General features: G+C 38.2%; 1 protein-coding gene across 4 annotated transcripts in view; it reads left to right on the forward strand.

The window, feature by feature from the left end:
* The window catches only part of CUL5 (cullin 5), a 130177-nt gene that overhangs the window by 98360 nt on the left and 13854 nt on the right, over nucleotides 1–17963 (forward strand). For all 4 annotated transcript variants that reach the window (XM_005215787.4, XM_002692966.6, XM_024975725.2 and 1 more), the window contains 2 exons: nucleotides 13906–14038; nucleotides 15911–16042. In XM_005215787.4, coding sequence (XP_005215844.1) covers nucleotides 13906–14038; nucleotides 15911–16042 — 265 coding nt within the window. The remainder of the gene's footprint in view (nucleotides 1–13905; nucleotides 14039–15910; nucleotides 16043–17963) is intronic.

Genomic DNA, 17963 nt, shown 5'->3' on the forward strand with positions numbered 1-17963 from the left:
AATATTTTCTCCCATTTTGTAGGTTGTCTTCATTTTGTTTATAGTTTCCTTTGCTATGTAAAAGCTTTTAAGTTTAATTAGGTCCCCTTTTTTTTCCCCCACTATTCTATGAGGTAGATCCAGAAAGATCTTACTGCAGTTTATGTGGTTCTGCCTGTGTTTACCTCTACGAGTTTTATAGTATGCAATCTTACACTTAGATCTTTAATCCATTTGAGTTTATTTTTGTGTATAATGTTAGGAAGTGTTCTAATTTCATTCTTTCGCACGTAGCTGTCCAGTTTTTCTGGCATCATTTATTGAAGAGACTGTCTTTTCTCCATTGTATATTCTTGCTTCCTGTGTCATAGATTAATCAACCATAGATGCATGGATATATTTCTAGGCTTTCTACCCTGTTCCATTGATACATATTTCGGTGTGTGTGTGTGTTTTTTTATATCAATATCGTGCCAATACAATATTGTTTGATGACTGAACTTTGTAGTATGGTCCAAAGTTAGCAGGAAGCCTGATTCCTTCAGCTCTGCTTTTCTTCCTCAGGAAACACTGAATTTTTTTAAGGAAACATTTAACCAAGTTTGAATTCTTGGCATAAATTCTACTTGGTGATGATGTATTAATTCTTTTTGTATATTCCTGGATTTAATTTGCTTATGTTCTGTTAAATATTTTTGTTTATTTTGGGGAATGATTCACCTCTTTCTGGCCTTTGTGCCTTGAATAATTTTCATTTTTGTGATATCTTTATTGTTTTCTGATTTTAGGATTATGTTGACCTCATAAAAAGGGTTGAGAGTTATTCTTTCCTTTTGTATGGTTTTAAAAGAATAGGTTAATTAGTATTACTTCTCCTTAAATGTTTAGTAGAATTCATTGGTAAAACCATTTGGGCTGATAGTTTTCTCTGTGGGCAGATACTGACAAGTTCAATTTCCTTAATAGATACAGGGCTCTTCAAATTTTTAAATTTAATCTCATTTTAGTTTTGGTTGTGCTTTTTAAGGCATATGTTTTCTCAGTTGTCAAAATAATGTACACAAAGTTGGAAGTTTCATTATCTTTTTCTCTTTGAAAATATATTAAAACTTTTTTTCTAGAACTATTTGAGAGTAAGTTGTTCATTATTCCAAGTACAGTTGTGTATATTTTCTACAAATATAATCCCAATAGAGCTATCAAAATAATTAAAATTGACATTGATGCATAATAACCTTCTACTCAGATCACTAAGCTTATTGACCATATTGTATTCTTTGTAGCAGAAGGATCCAGTACACAATCGTGTTTTACATTTAGTTGTTATATTTCAATGGATGTGAGTTTGAGTGAACTCCGGGAGTTGGTGATGGACAGGGAGGCCTGGCATTCTGCAGTTTATGGGGTCGCAAGAGTCGGACATGACAGAGCGACTGAACTGAACTGAACTGAACTGACCTTTTTCTTTGGTCTGGAACCATCTCTCCTTTGACTCTTGTTACCTTGACATTTTTGAAGATTACAGTCCAGATTTTTTGTGGGATGTTCGTTAGTTTGAGTTAATCTGATGGGTTGGGTTTTTTTTTTTCTTAAGAGTCAGGTTTGCATCTTTGGCAGAAATGAAAGTCTATTATTCTAACTGCATTTTTTGTTTTTGTTTTGGCCATGCCACATGGCTTATGGAATCCTAGTTCCTCAACCAGAAAGTGACCCTTGTCTGTGAAACAGTGGAGTCCTAACCACTGGACCATCAGGGAATTCCCTTACTGCATCTTATCTAAACAACAGTGCATGATTTTGATTTATTGCAGTATCAGTTTTATTTAGTTTGGTCACCTGATTAAGTTGGTGCCTGCCACACTTCTCCACTCAGTTATTTCCTTTTCGTTTAGTAATTAGGTATTTGTTGACAAGTACTTTACAACTACGTAAAGATTCCATCAGTTCAATTCAGTTCAGTCACTCAGTCATCTCCAACTGTTTGTGACCCCATGGATTGCAGCACACCAGGCTTCCTTGTCCATCACCAGCTCCTGGAGATTGCTCAAACTCATGTCCATTGAGTCAGCGATGCCATCCAAACATCTCATCCTCTGTCATCCCCTTCTCCTCCTGCCTTCAATCTTTCCCAGCATCAGGGTCTTTTCAAATGAGTCAGTTCATCACATCAGGTGGCCAAAGTGTTTGAGCTTCAACTTCAGCATCAGTCCTTCCAATAAATATTCAGAACTGATTTCCTTTAGATCCCATCATTGCTTGTTAAATTTTCAGTTTGTACATTGATTTTTCTTCTTAGTATGGATTCAGTTTACTATTACTATATTTATTCAGTGGGTTCGCTATTTTTTTTGAGGCAGGGTGTTGTGCCACATGGCTTACAGGATCTCAGTTCCCAGGCCATGGCAGTTAAAACCCTGAATCCTAACCACTAGACACCAAGGAACTCTCATTTTGTTGTTGTTATTGTTCAGTTGCTAAGTCCTGTCAACTCTCTACAACTCCATGGACTAAAGGATGCCAGGTTCCTCTGTCCTCTACTATCTGACAGAATTTGCTCAAATTCATGTCCATTGAGTTGGTGATACAGTCTAACCATTTCATTCTCTGCCACCCTGTTCTCCTTTTGCCTTCAATCATTCCCAGCATCAAGGTCTTTTCTAGTGAGTCAGCTCTTCACATCAGGTGGCCAAAGTATTGGGGCTTCAGCTTCAGCCTCAATCCCTCCAATGAATTATTCAGGTTTGATTTTCTTTAGGATTGACTGGTTTGGTCTCCTTGCAGTCCAAGGGACTCTCAAGAGTCTTCTCCACACTTTAATTCAAAAGCATCAATTTGTCAGTGATCAGCCTTCTTTTTTGTGGTCCAGCTCTCACATCTGTACATGACTACTGGAAAAACCATAGTCTTGACCATACCGACCTTTGTCAGCAGTAATGTCTCTGCTTTTTAATATGCTGTCTAGATTGGTCATAGCTTTACTCCCAGGCAGCAAGTGTCTTTTAAATTCATGGCTAGAGCCAGTGTCCGCAGTGATTTTGGGACCCAAGAAAACAAAATCTGTCACTGCTTCCACTTTTTCTCCATCTATTTGCCATGAAGTTGTGGGACCAGATGCCATGATTTTAATTTTATTTGTGTTGAGTTTCAGGCCAGCATTTTCACTCTCCTCTTTCACCCTCAACAAGAGACTCTTTAATTCCTCTTCCTTTTCTGTTTTTAGAGTGGTATCATCTGTGTATGTGAGGTTGTTGATATTTCTCCCAGGAGTCTTAATTCCAGCTTGTGATTCATCCAGCCTGACATTTTGCATGATGTACTCTGCATAGAAGTTAAATAAGTAGGGTGACAATATACAGCCTTGCCATTTCCCAGTTTTGAACTATTCAGTTGTTCCATATCTGGTTCTAACTGTTGCTTCTGACCCTTATACAGGTTTCTCAGAAAACGGGTAAGGTGCTCTGGTACTCCCATCTCTTTAAGAATTTTCCACATTTTTTTGAGATCCACACAGTCAAAGGCTTTAGCATAGTCAGTAGGTGTTTTTCTGGAACTCCCATAATTTGCTTTTATTTTTTATTTTCATTTTCAAATTATCCTAGGTTTCATAGTGGCAACTGGTTTCTGAGTCCTTTTAACAGTAAATTCTTCCTTTCTTTTTGGCACTTGAGGTTTCCAGATTCATTTTGTAATTTACGTTGCCTGGCCACAGGATTAGCCATTTTGGCAACTTTGACAAAGTTCTAGTTGATTTTAGTGGATGTTGGTATTTAGTGAGCAAAATCTGGTGCTGGGTGTATTCATTGGTATTGTTGCTTCACTGGTCTGGTCCCCCTCAGTTGGCAAACTAGGGTGGGTATACACAAAAGTATTTAAATCTATAGTACCTGGCCTTGTTTCTTTGTGGATACACGCCCCACCGTGCTAAGGCTCTGACTCCCCCAACTGGGCCGCCCCCTACATGAATGCCTTCCTCATCCAACTGGAGCCTTAACACTTCCCCTTTTGCCTTCCCTTTGCGTGGAAACCCTCCTTACCTATTTGTTCTCTCATCCTCCATACCTGGCCACTCCATCTCATCCATATATCCCTTGTCTGTTGGTTTTTGACACCTGGATGCTAGTCCTTTCTAGTGAACGTCTAATTTGCCAAGCTTAGGCTCTGACACCGGAGAAGGCTATGGAACCCCGCTCCAGTACTCTTGCCTGGAAAATCCCATGGGCGGAGGAGCCTGGTAGGCTGCAGTCCACGGGGTTGCGAAGAGTCGGACACAACTGAGTGACTTGACTTTCACTTTTTACTTTCATGCATTGGAGAAGGAAATGGCAACCCACTCCAGTGTTCCTGCCTGGAGAATCCCAGGGACGGGGGAGCCTGGTGGGCTGCCGTCTATGGGGTCGCACAGAGTCAGACACAACTGAAGCAACTTAGCAGCAGCAGCAGCAGGCTCTAACACTGCATGCAAGGCTTTAAACCCTGCAAAGATGGCTCTTCTACTCTGCTTGGGCTTTCATGTTCTTGGTTAAGTTTACTTCTAGGTATGTTTTTCTTTTGGATGTTACTATAAATGAAATTGTTCATTTAATTTCCTTTGGATTGTTCACTGCTGGTGTGTGAAAGCACAACTAATTCTTGTGTGTCAATCTTGTACCCTGCAACTTTGCTAATAAATTCATTCATTGGCTTTAAGTAGCTTTTTTGTGGGTTCTTTAATAACTTTATATATAGAAGGTCATTACATCTCTTACTAAAGATACTTTTATTTTTCTTTCTTTCTAATTTGGAAGACTTTGTTTATTCATTTATTTTTGCCTAATTGCTCTAACTGGAATTTCCAGCTCTAGATAGTGATGAACAGCAGTGGTGAAAGTAAACATCCTTCTCATTTTTGCTTAGCATGTTATCTGTAGTTTTCTTTTTTTATAACTTTGTTATTCTTAATAAAAAGCATGGTGTTATGACTGGTAGATACAGCATGTGCATGCTAAGTTGCTTCAGTCATGTCTGACTCTGCAACCCTATGGACCATAGCCTGCCAGACTCCTCTGTCCTTGGGATTATCCAGACAAGGCTACTAGAAAGGGTTGCCATGCTCTTTTCCAGGGGATCTTCCCAACCCAGGGATTGAACCTACGTCTCTTTTTTCTCTGCATTGGCAGGCAGGTTCTTTACCTCTCGCGCCACCTGGAAAGCCCAGATACAGCATAGTTTATTTAATTTATCCTTTATTTATACACTAAGTAGTTTCTGATACTTTGCTATTTATTAATAGTGTTCCAGAGGATAATATTGTATATATGCCATTTTTTGTTTCTGTACTCTAAATTCCCAGAAGTGGGGATTACTGGGTTCCTGTCTATTATTTTTATTCTAAGGTGACCATGTCCTATCTTTAGGTCCACACTAAGTAGAAAATTTCTCCGGAATAAAATGAGTATTATTAGCTTATTCAGGCAGCAGAACATGAGTGTTGGGGCTGTTGGAGGTGCTTAAAGTAATTAATGTTCTAGGAGAATAAAGCTGCTAGAAACATCCAGGTTATTTGGAAGACTCACTTCTGAGGAAGAGTATAGTAGTCATGGTGAGGCAATGCTTCCACTGAGAACAAGCAGGAGAGTCAGGTAAACTTAGAAAATAGTTATTTTAATATAATATTATCAAAGAGCTACAGAAGCAACTAGAACACACTACTCAAAAGTTATAGAAATGAGGGATAACTTTCAGAAGTTAGCTGAGTCTTTGTAGCTTTGTTTCAAAGAAGTATCTGAGAATCTAGATTGAGCTTAGACTGGGCAGTACCGCTAGGGAACAGTAGAGCTTTTGGTCGTCGCACAGTATTGAATGACAAAGCCCACTAGGCTCTCAACTGAAAGCCCGCAAGGAACATTCCTTAGACTCATTGGCTAACCAAATGTAGACCAGTTCTTCAAAACTACAAGTCATCATCCTTGAACCAAAATAGTTTGATTGGGTTAAAGTCATCAACCTCTTCCTTAGCAGAACAAAGGGTGAATACACTCTTAATGGAAGATAAACATCATCTGGTCCCCTGGCATGCTGCAATCCATGGGGTCCCAAAGAGTTGGACACGACTGAGCAACTGAACTGAACTGGTGGTGCCTCTGTGATTTTTTTTTTTAGTTGAAATACAGTTGATTTATAATGTTGTGTAAATTTCAGGTGTATAACAAAGTGATTGTTACACATATATATTTTTTTCAGCTTCTTTTCCCTTATAGGTTGCTATAAAATATTGTGTATGGTTCCCTGTGCTGTACAGTAGGTCCTTTTGGTTATCTGTTTTATATATAATAGTATGTATATGTTAATCCCAAACTCCTCATTTACCCCTCAGCCCCTCCTCCCCGATTCTTTATATGCAGTGCCTAGTATTCATTGCGACATTACTACTCCTAAGATGGCAGAGAAATTTATGGTCAACTAAGAGAAAAATAATTTTAGATGCAGACTCTCAGATGACCCCGTATTAGAGTTATCAGATAAGTACTTTAAAATAATTAAGATTAGGACTTCCCCGGTCGGTCGTCCAATGATTGAGAGTTCGCCTGCCATGTAGGTGACTTGAATTCAATTTCTGATCTGGGAAGACTGAAGATTTTACATGTCGTGGGGCAACTAAGCCTGTGCGCCGTAACTGCTGAGCCTATTCTCCAGAGCCCACAAGCCGCACCTACTGAAACCCATGCACCTAGAGCCTTTGCTCCAGAATAAGAGAAACCACCCCTTTGAGTAGCCCGTATATTGCAACTAGAGAGTAGCCCCAACTTGCTGCAATTAGAGAAAGCCCACAGATAGCAACAAAAACTCAACACAGCCAAAAATAAATAAACAAATAGATAAATAAAAAATATTTTTTAAAAAGTAATTAAATTGATAGCTTAACCACAGTGATATATACCACTAACACCCACTAGGATGACTGAAGTTAAAAAGACATTAACAAGTGTTGGTGAAGATGTAGAGAGAAATTGGAATCATATATAGTTGGTGTGTAGCTACTATCGAAACAGTTTTGTAGTTCCTCAAGAAGTTTAACATAAAGTTAACATGTGACCCACAGTTCCACTCCTGGATATATACCCAAGAGAAAAGAAATTGTGCGTCTGCTAGAAACCTTGGAGATAAATGTTCATAGCAGCATTATTCTTAATAGCCAAAAAATGGAAAGAAACCAAGTGCCCATTATCTGATGAAAGGATAAGTAGAACGTGATTTGTCTATGCAATGGAAATATTATTTAGTTATAAAAGGAAGGAGATTCTGATATATGCTACAATATGAGTGAAATCTTGATAATATTTTACTAAGTGAAATGAGCCAGTCACAAAAAGAAACATTTTCTATGATTCCACTTACACAAGGTATCTAGGATAGGAAAAGTTATTGATACAGATAAGAAGGAATGGAAGATTATTATTTACAGGGTTTCTGTTTGGGATACTGAAAAAGTTCTGGACATAGTGATGATATTTGCAGAACATTGTGAATATGCTTAATGCCCCTAAATTGTACACTTAAAATGGCTAATATGTTAAATCTTTTGACCATGTTTAAAAGTAGAATTTTTTTGAAGGAACGAACTGATATGTGCTATCATCTGAATGAATCATAAAAACATCATCCTAAATAAGAGTTATCAGTCACAAAAGGGCACATATTATATGATTCCATTTATAGATGTCCAGAAGATACAGAAAGTAGATTAATAATAACCAGGGACTGAGAGGCAGGCATCACTGCAGAATGAGATTTGACTACTAATAAGTATGGGGTTTCTTTTTGGAGTAATAAAAATGTTTTAAAATTTTATTTTAATGATAGTTGTACAACCTTGTGAATATACTTTTAAAAACATTGGATTGCACACTTTAAATGGATAAATTGTGTAGTATGTGAATTATATCTCAGTAATCTTAAATAGGTCATAAATAATAAAGAGTAAATAATACATATGGATAATTAATAGACAAATAGGTGGAAATTGTTACCTGAGTAAAGGTGAAATATCTATAACAATATGTAATTGGAATAATAGAGAAAGGGAAAGGAGGCTTGAACTGTTGACCAAAATTTTTCCAAGTTGAGAGAGACGCCAACTTTATATTCAAGGATCTCTCTTTGATTCCCAAACATAATAGTTAGAAATTAAACCATTCCTAGCTACATCATACTAAAACAGCTAGAAACTGGAAACAGAACAAAGCACTAAAACATCTAGAGAGCAGAGAGAATGACACAGTACCTTCAGAGAAACAATAAAAGACTGACAGCTGTTTTCTCAACCTGTTGAATTGAAAGAAGGGGGATAGACCACTCAGCTATTATAGTAGTTCACACAAAAGCTAGGCATGGGCAGTGCAAATAGATCGGAGGAGATGAATAGATTCTTGTGAAGTAAGTTAGTGGCCTTCAGACTGGCTGTTTCTCCCTCAAGAGATACAGAAGGAATTCCCCAAAGTATGCCAATGTAGATACTTTTCAGGAAATCACTTTCTGAAATTGAGCCCTCTGGTGGAGGTATCATTGCAGTTTCTCCTTTCCACTTCTTTCTAGAATTACTCTTCCCTGTTTTGTAAACAAAGGAATATTTTGAAGTATTGGTACCATTGTACAGAAAATGAATTTCTGATGACCAAGTATTATATCTGTTTGCAAGATGACTTCTAATTGTTTGCTTTCAACACAATTGATGACTAATTTGATCCATTATTAAAAGTAACTTTTTTTTGTTAGATCAGTATGTGTTTTTTAACAATAATTCAGGAAATGGTCAATGAATTGAGTAACATTGTAAGGAAAAATTCTTCTAGTACTATTCACTTACTTATGTGAATACGATTTTTTTGGGAAAATACATTAATTTATAAATATAATTTAGAAGTAAGGAACTTCCCTAATGGTCCAATGGTTAAGAATCCGCCTTGCGAAGATGACGGAGGAGTAGGACGGGGAAAACACTTTCTCCCCCACAAATTCATCAAAAGAGCATTTAAACGTCGAGTAAATTCCACAAAACAACTTCTGAATGCCGGCAGAGGACATCAGGCACCCAGAAAAGCAACCCAACTCCTTGAAAGGAGGTAGGAAAAAATATTAAAGACAATAAGAGAGACAAAAGAGGGAGGGACGGAGTTCCGTCCCGGGAAGGGAGTCTTAAAAAGAGAGAAGTTTCCAAACACCAGGAAACCTTCTCACTGCCGAATCCGTGCCGAGCTTTGGAAGCACAGAGGGCAACATAACAGGGAGAAAAAATAAACAATTAAAACTCGCAGATTGCGAGCCCTACGGTAACTCCCCCAGCGGAGAAGCAGCGCAGACGCCTGCATCCGCCATTAGCAAGCGGGGGCTGGGCAGGGAGGCGCGGCGCGGGCTGCATCGCTGAGAGTAAGAATCTGGCCTGAATACCCTGAGCACTATCTGAGCGAAATAATTTGGGCTAGCAAACCAGACTGTGGGATATCTACCATGCGAAAAGCCAGCCCTAACCTAAGACACCGCCAGCCCGCGCACGGAACAAAGGATTAAACAGAGATAGCCGGCTGCAGACCTTCCCCCTCCGGTGACAGGCAGCCAGAGCCGGAAGGGGGCAATCGCAGCCCCAGAGAGACATTATCTATAAAACTGGCTTCTTTGCTAACTAAAACTTATTGGGGGTCTGGACGGTCAACATCTGCCTGAGAAGGTGTGCCAGTTTTACACCCAGATAACCGAGTGGCGGGGAGGCGATAAGTCGCAGCATTGGCGCTCGCCAAACACCTCATCACCTGAGCTGCTCGGACCTGGGAAGAGCACAAAACGCAGGCCCAACTGAGTCTCCGCCTCTGAGGACTACCTGAGTGCCTGAACCTGAGCGGCTTGGACCTGGGAGGTGCATGCAACCCAGGGTCAGCCTCGGATTGTTCCCGGCGGAACAACCTAGAGCCTGAGCAGTGTGGGCAGGGAGGCTACACGCGCCGTGAGCGGGGGCAGACCCAGTGTGGCTGAGGCACTGCGAGCGCACGCCAGTGTCATTTGTTTGCAGCATCCCTCCCTCCCTCCCCACAGCGCGACTGAACAAAGAGAAGAAATACAGCTCCACCCACCAGAACACCGACACAAGCTTCCCTAACCAGGAAACCTTGACAAGCCACCTCTACATACCCACACACAGCGAGGAAACGCCACAATAAAGAGAACTCCACAAACTGCCAGAATACAGAAAGGACTCCCAAACTCAGCAATTTAAACAAGATGAAGAGACAGAGGAATACCCAGCAGATAAAGGAACAGGATAAATGCCCACCAAACCAAACAAAAGAGGAAGAGATAGGGAATCTACCTGATAAAGAATTCCAAATAATGATAGTGAAATTGATCCAAAATCTTGAAATTAAAGTGGAATCACAGATAAATAGCCTGGAGACAAGGATTGAGAAGATGCAAGAAAGGTTTAACAAGGACCTAGAAGAAATAAAAAAGAGTCAATATATAATGAATAATGCAATAAATGAAATTAAAAACACTCTGGAGGCAACAAATAGTAGAATAACAGAGGCAGAAGATAGGATTAGTGAATTAGAAGATAGAATGGTAGAAATAAATGAATCAGAGAGGATAAAAGAAAAACGAATTAAAAGAAATGAGGACAATCTCAGAGACCTCCAGGACAATATTAAACGCTACAACATTCGAATCATAGGGGTTCCAGAAGAAGAAGACAAAAAGAAAGACCATGAGAAAATACTTGAGGAGATAATAGTTGAAAACTTCCCTAAAATGGGGAAGGAAATAATCACCCAAGTCCAAGAAACCCAGAGAGTCCCAAACAGGATAAACCCAAGGAGAAACACCCCAAGACACATATTAATCAAATTAACAAAGATCAAACACAAAGAACAAATATTAAAAGCAGCAAGGGAAAAACAACAAATAACACACAAGGGAATTCCCATAAGGATAACAGCTGATCTTTCAATAGAAACTCTTCAAGCCAGGAGGGAATGGCAAGACATACTTAAAAAGATGAAAGAAAATAACCTACAGCCCAGATTATTGTACCCAGCAAGGATCTCATTTAAGTATGAAGGAGAAATCAAAAGCTTTTCAGACAAGCAAAAGCTGAGAGAATTCTGCACCACCAAACCAGCTCTCCAACAAATACTAAAGGATATTCTCTAGACAGGAAACACAAAAATGGTGTATAAACTCGAACCCAAAACAATAAAGTAAATGGCAACGGGATCATACTTATCAGTAATTACCTTAAACATAAATGGGTTGAATGCCCCAACCAAAAGACAAAGACTGGCTGAATGGATACAAAAACAAGACCCCTACATATGTTGTCTACAAGAGACCCACCTCAAAACAGGGGACACATACAGACTGAAAGTGAAGGGCTGGAAAAAGATTTTCCATGCAAATAGGGACCAAAAGAAAGCAGGAGTCACAATACTCGTATCAGATAAATTAGACTTTAAAACAAAGGCTGTGAAAAGAGACAAAGAAGGTCACTACATAATGATCAAAGGATCAATCCAAGAAGAAGATATAACAATTATAAATATATATCCACCCAACATGGGAGCACCGCAGTATGTAAGACAAATGCTAACAAGTATGAAAGGAGAAATTAACAATAACACAATAATAGTGGGAGACTTTAATACCCCACTCACACCTATGGATAGATCAACTAAACAGAAAATTAACAAGGAAAAAAAAAAAACATGTATCTATAAAGTTCACTAAAGCAAAGCACAGTAAAATTAAAAAAAAAAAAAAAACAACAAAAAAAGCTTCCTGTGAATTAATTATAACTCCACATTACTATTAAAAAAAAAAAGGATTGCCTGACAAAACCCAAGACAGTTAATTTGAATTTTAGAGAAATAAATAATTTTTTAGACATCTGAAATTCACATTCAAAAAAAAAAAAAAAAAAAGAATCCGCCTTGCAATGCTGAGGAAATGGATTTGATCCCTGGTTGTGGAACTAAGGTCCTACAAACAGAGCAACTAAGCCCACAAGCCATAACTAGAGTCCATGCGCTACGAGGAAAGATCCCACATGACGCAACAAAAATCCCACATGCTTCAACTGAGACTTGAAGCAACCAAATAAATATTAAATATTTATGTATTTTTTAAAGTAGGTGTAGGACTTCCAGGTCAGAGAAGGCAATGGCACCCCACTCCAGTACTCTTGCCTGGCAAATCCCATGGACAGAGGAGCCTGGTGGGCTGCAGTCCATGGGGTTGCAAAGAGTTGGACACTACTGAGCAACTTCACTTTCACTCATTGGAGAAGGAAATGGCAGCCCACTCCAGTGTTCTTGCCTGGAGAATCCCAGGGCCGGCAGAGCCTGATGGGCTGCCGTCCACGGGATTGCACAGAGTCGGACATGACTGAACTGACTTAACAGCAGCAGCAGCAGCAAGACTTCCAGGTGGTCCATTGGTTAAGAATCTGCCTGCCAATGCAGAGAGCACAGGTTCGATCCCTGGTCCAGGAAGATTTCCACATGCCATGGGGCAACTAAGCCAATGCAAAACAACTACTGAGCCCATATGCGTTAGAGCCCATGCTCTGCAACAAGAGAAGCCACCACAATGAGATGCCCTCATGCTGCAGCTAAGTAGTAGCCCCCACTCCTTGCAATCAGAGAAAGGCTGTGTGCAGCAGCAAAGACCCAGCACAGCCATAAATAATTTTTTTTTAAGTAGAAGTAAAATTGATCATTCCTGAGTTTATAATTGGAAGGGGAAAAAACGTTACATCTACTTCATTAGACAAAAAAATTTTGCACATGCATGTTTTATACACATACACAATATAATTACATTGTTTTGTTATGTTGTGTACTTACAATTTCTGATAACAGTTAAATTTTATATATATACAATCTTTAAATCTTGAATTTTATTTACATATATAGCTTAGAGAAGTAGGGTAAAGAATAAAAGACTGAAGCATAAAATACAATACACTGGTTTTAAAGTTTTGTTGGGAAAGTGAAATAGTGATATAAGTTCATTGTTTAAGGAAAGTTTGTTTATAGTTTTTTTTTTTTTAATGGATAATGATAGATATATTACTGTGAAATTTAGGTTACATTTGATATGTTTCAAAGAGTAAAGTAACAGTTTTATTTTAACCTATTTTTAATTGATGTTCTGAGTCAGGTCAGTGAAAAGCAGAAGAGGATATTGTGTGACATCTTGCTAATAAACTGAACACTGAGTGCTTTAAAACAAAAAAGTTTTAATTGTTAACTTATAAGTATACAAGGCTTCCCTGATAGCTCAGTTGGTAAAAGAATCCACCTAAAATGCAGGAGACCCCGGGTCTATTCCTGGGTCAGGAAGATCCGCTGGAGAAGGGATAGGCTACCCACTCCAGTCTTCTTGGGCTTCCCTTGTGGCTCAGCTGGTAAAGAATCTGCCTGCAATGTGGGAGACCTGGGTTTGATCCTGGGTTGGGAAGATCCCCTGGAGAAGGGAAAGGCTACCCACTCCAGTATTCTGGCCTGAGAATTCCATGGACTGTATAGTCCATGGGGTCACAAAAAGTCAGACACGAGTGAGCGACTTTTGCTGTGAGTATACAAGGATTTACACAGTTTTCAATACTATTTTAGCAGCATCTGAATAAAATCTTTTAAAGATTATTGGCAAAGCTGCCTCTAGAATGAGGCTAGGAAGCATGTAGCTCACAAAATTCAAGGAGATCTCTGTCAGTGTTCTGTAAGTGTACTTACAGGAGCCCAAGAGTGAGTGCCTTCTTGAGCTATGCAACCTCAGTGTAGACTTCCTCACCCTAGTCCCACCGGATTTATAGAACATAACAAATCTGTGAAAAATTGGCTTTAGAAAAAATATTTGCAGATTCAATCATTTTTAATCACCTGCTTTTAATGTGTTTTTTAGGGTAGGATTAAAAACTCAGCCTGAATCAAAATGCCCTGAGCTGCTTGCCAATTACTGTGACATGTTGCTAAGAAAAACGCCATTAAGCAAAAAGCTAACCTCGGAAGAGATTGAAGCAAAGCTTAAAGAAGTGGTACGTAATTTTTTCTAACTTCAAATTTGTAATTATCTTTGAATTTGTGTTTTGATTATAAAGCTTTCTGTGATAGCATCAGTTTTTCTTTAAAATATATACCTATAAGCAACTAATATTATGAAATTTTGCCAGTAAAGACCTCTTTGGTTTTTTTACTGAAAATGTTTACACTATAGCTGCCAGAAAAGGAAATAGCATTTAATTCTTCCCCTTTCTTGATTCTTTTTTAAAAGTCAATTAAATTCTAATTCCTATTAAAGGACAGCAAAAGGAAAAACAGAGCTAGCTGGTGGTGTTTGGATCCCCAATTGAGAGACTGGGAGTTTTTCACTTCTTTTTTGTGAGGGCCCAAAATAGATAACCATGGATAAATGAGTATAGATAAAAAGTTAGTTGCTTTTATATTTGTTTATCTCTGCTTGTTGTTGTAATATGATATAAGCCAAGGACATCAAAGAGGAAAAAATTAGTAAGTGAAGATGTAGAGAAAAGGGTTAGGGTTAGAAAGGGAATACCCTACCATTTCATGCCAGTCAGAATGGCTGCTATCCAAAAGTCTACAAGCAATAAATGCTGGAGAGGGTGTGGAAAAAAGGGAACTCTCTTACACTGTTGATGGGAATGCAAACTAGTACAGCCACTAGTATGGAGAACAGTGTGGAGATTCCTTAAAAAACTGGAAATAGAACTGCCATATGACCCAGCAATCCCACTGCTGGGCATACACACTGAGGAAACCAGAATTGAAAGAGACACGTGTACCCCAGTGTTCATCGCAGCACTGTTTATAATAGCCAGGACATGGAAGCAACTTAGATGTCCATCAGCGGATGAATGGATAAGAAAGCTATGGTACATATACACAATGGAATTTTACTCAGCCATTAAAAAGAATACATTTGAATCAGTTCTAATGGGGTGGATGAAACTGGAGCCTGTTATACAGAGTGAAGTAATAAGCCAGAAAGAAAAACACCAATACAGTATACTAACGCATATATATGGAATTTAGAAAGATGGTAACAATAACCCTGTATGCAAGAGAGCAAAAGAGACACTGATGAATAGAACAGTCTTTTGGACTCTGTGGGAGAGGGTGAGTGAGGGTGGGATGATCTGAGAGAATAACAATGAAACATGTATATTATCATATGTGAAACAGATCACCAGTCCAGGTTCGATGAATGATACAGGGTGCTCGGGGCTGGTGCATTGGGATGACCCAGAGGGATGGGATAGGGAGGGAGGTGGGAGGGGGGTGCAGGATGGGGAATACCTGTACACCCATGGCGGATTCATGTCAGTGTATGGCAAAACCAATACAATATTGTAAAGTAAAAAAAAATAAATAAAATAAATAAAAAGAAAAAAAGAAAGGGAATACCCTGGTGGTTCAGTGGTTAGGACTTACAGCTTTCACTGTCTGGGCCCAGGCTCAGTCTCTGGTCAGGGAACTAAGACCCCCACAAGCTGCACAGCACAGCCAAAAAGTGGGGTGGAGTGGTGGTTAGAGGGCAGATTAGTGTCAGAATAAAATGAAGAAGAAACATAGAAGAAAAAAATGTAGGGGGGAACTACTGATTTTCATATAAAGTTTTGTCACATATTATGTAAAATCACAAAAATTGATGTTTCTAGGACCTAAAGGCTATTTGGTTATAGTCTCAAGTTTGCTAACATCTTGAAGAAGTATTAAAGTAGTCTATCAGGACTGGTTGTTTTTCAGAGATGGGCAATTTAGTAGGCCTCTATCTGTATATGCTTATATAAATCTCTGAATTTTGACAACAAGGGATATAGAAAAGTCCAAGTGAGAAAGGAATGGCTAAGAGTGTGTGTATATTGAAAATAACTTTGTTTTCTATACAGCTCTTGGTACTTAAATACGTACAAAACAAAGACGTTTTTATGAGATATCACAAAGCTCATTTGACACGACGTCTTATATTAGACATCTCTGCTGATAGTGAAATTGAAGAGAATATGGTAGAGTGGCTAAGAGTAAGTAAAATTTTTAAAACTATTTGATTTTCTTAAGATAGCATATGGTTCATATGTATTCGTAAGTAATGAATTTTGGTGATATTTTAATGTTGAAGAAATAGGGAACATTTTATAAGACTATAGCATCAATTATATAAAATAAAATATATTTTGTTAATAAAGAGCGAAGTGCCTTTGCTCTTCCTTTGCTTCTGTTGTTTCACTCTTTTGTATCTCCACCCTCATTGAACTGACCTTATTAAATAAGCTAAAGGACAAATCACTTCAATTTTAAGATAAGTTTAGTACTCAATGTTTAGCCAATTTTAAGATAAGTTTAGTACTCAATGTTTAGCCAATTTTAAGATAAGTTTAGTACTCAATGTTTAGCCATTGAGATGTTTGTAAATAAATACACCTATAAAGGAAAAGTTAATGAGTACTAATTATGGTCAAATTCCCATATTAAAATGCTTTAAATCTGTTCCTTTCAGTTCATTTTAGTGGAATTTGAGTTATATTAGCATACCATAAGTGAATGTCTTTGATTTATATACATGGTGTTATAAATATTATATTAATATATGATAGTAAAATATGTATATAATTGTATGCATGTTTGTATTTTTTATATATATATATATATATGTGCTTTTCATTTATATGTGTATTTTACATTAAAGATTTGCAAATAGCCCTGCTTTGCATGGTAGTGTGGGATAGTAAAAATTACTGTGCAGGTTATCTTAATATAAACAATCACTGGGGAATTATTGGTGCCAATGTTTTATGACTTGGAAATTTTTGTCAAAATATTAGAAACTCTTATTATCTGTTATAAAGTATTTGAAATTCACATGTCTGATATTGTATCTAGAATATATAAAGAACTCTTACAACCCAACAGTGAAGACAATCAGTTAAAAATGGACAAAGTATTAGAATAGTATACATTTCTTCACAAAGATATGCAAATGTATAATAAGTGCATGCAAAGATGTTCAACATCATTAGTCAGTAGAGAAATGCAAATCAAAGCCACAATAAGATGCCACTTTACTTCCACTGGGATAGCTGAAAATTCAGACCATAACAAATATTGGCGAGGAAGAGGAGAAATTGGAACCCTCATGCATTGCTGATAGGAGTGTAAAATGGTGCAGCAACTTTGGAAAACTGACAGTTCCTCAGAAAGCCAAACATAGTGTTGACCTGGCAATTCTACTCCTAGATAATTCCGCTTATGAGAAATAAAAACATATGAACACATAAAAACTCGTACATGAATATTCATAGCATCATTATTCATAATAGCTAAAAAGTGAAAAGAACCCAAAGGTCAATCAGCTGATAAATAGATAAAATATGGTTTAGTCTAATATAGTGGAATGGTCTAGTGGTTTTCTCCACTTTCTTCAATTTCAGTCTGAATTTGGCAACAAGGAGTTCATGATCCGAGCCACAGTCAGCTCCCGGTCTTGTTTTTGCTGACTGTATAGAGCTTCTCCATCTTTGACTGCAAAGAATATAATCAATCTGATTTTGGTGTTGACCATTCTGGTTATGTCCATGTGTAGAGTCTTCTCTTGTGTTGTTGGAAGAGGGTGTTTGCTATGACCAGTGCGTTCTCTTGGCAGAATTCTATTAGCCTTTGCCCTGCGTCATTCTGTACTCCAAGGCCAAATTTGCCTGTTACTCCAGGTGTTTCTTGACTTCCTACTTTTGCATTCCAGTCCCCTGTAATGAAAAGGACATCTTTTTTGGGTGTTAGTTCTAGAAGGTCTTGTAGGTCTTCATAGAACTGTTCAGCTTCTTCAGCGTTACTGGTTGGGGCATAGACTTGGATTACTGTGATATTGAATGGTTTGCCTTGGAAGCGAACAGAGATCATTCTGTCATTTTTGAGATTGCATCCAAGTACTGCATTTTGGACGCTTTT

This window comes from Bos taurus, chromosome 15 (assembly GCF_002263795.3).
Source record: "Bos taurus isolate L1 Dominette 01449 registration number 42190680 breed Hereford chromosome 15, ARS-UCD2.0, whole genome shotgun sequence".
NCBI lineage: Eukaryota > Metazoa > Chordata > Mammalia > Artiodactyla > Bovidae > Bos > Bos taurus.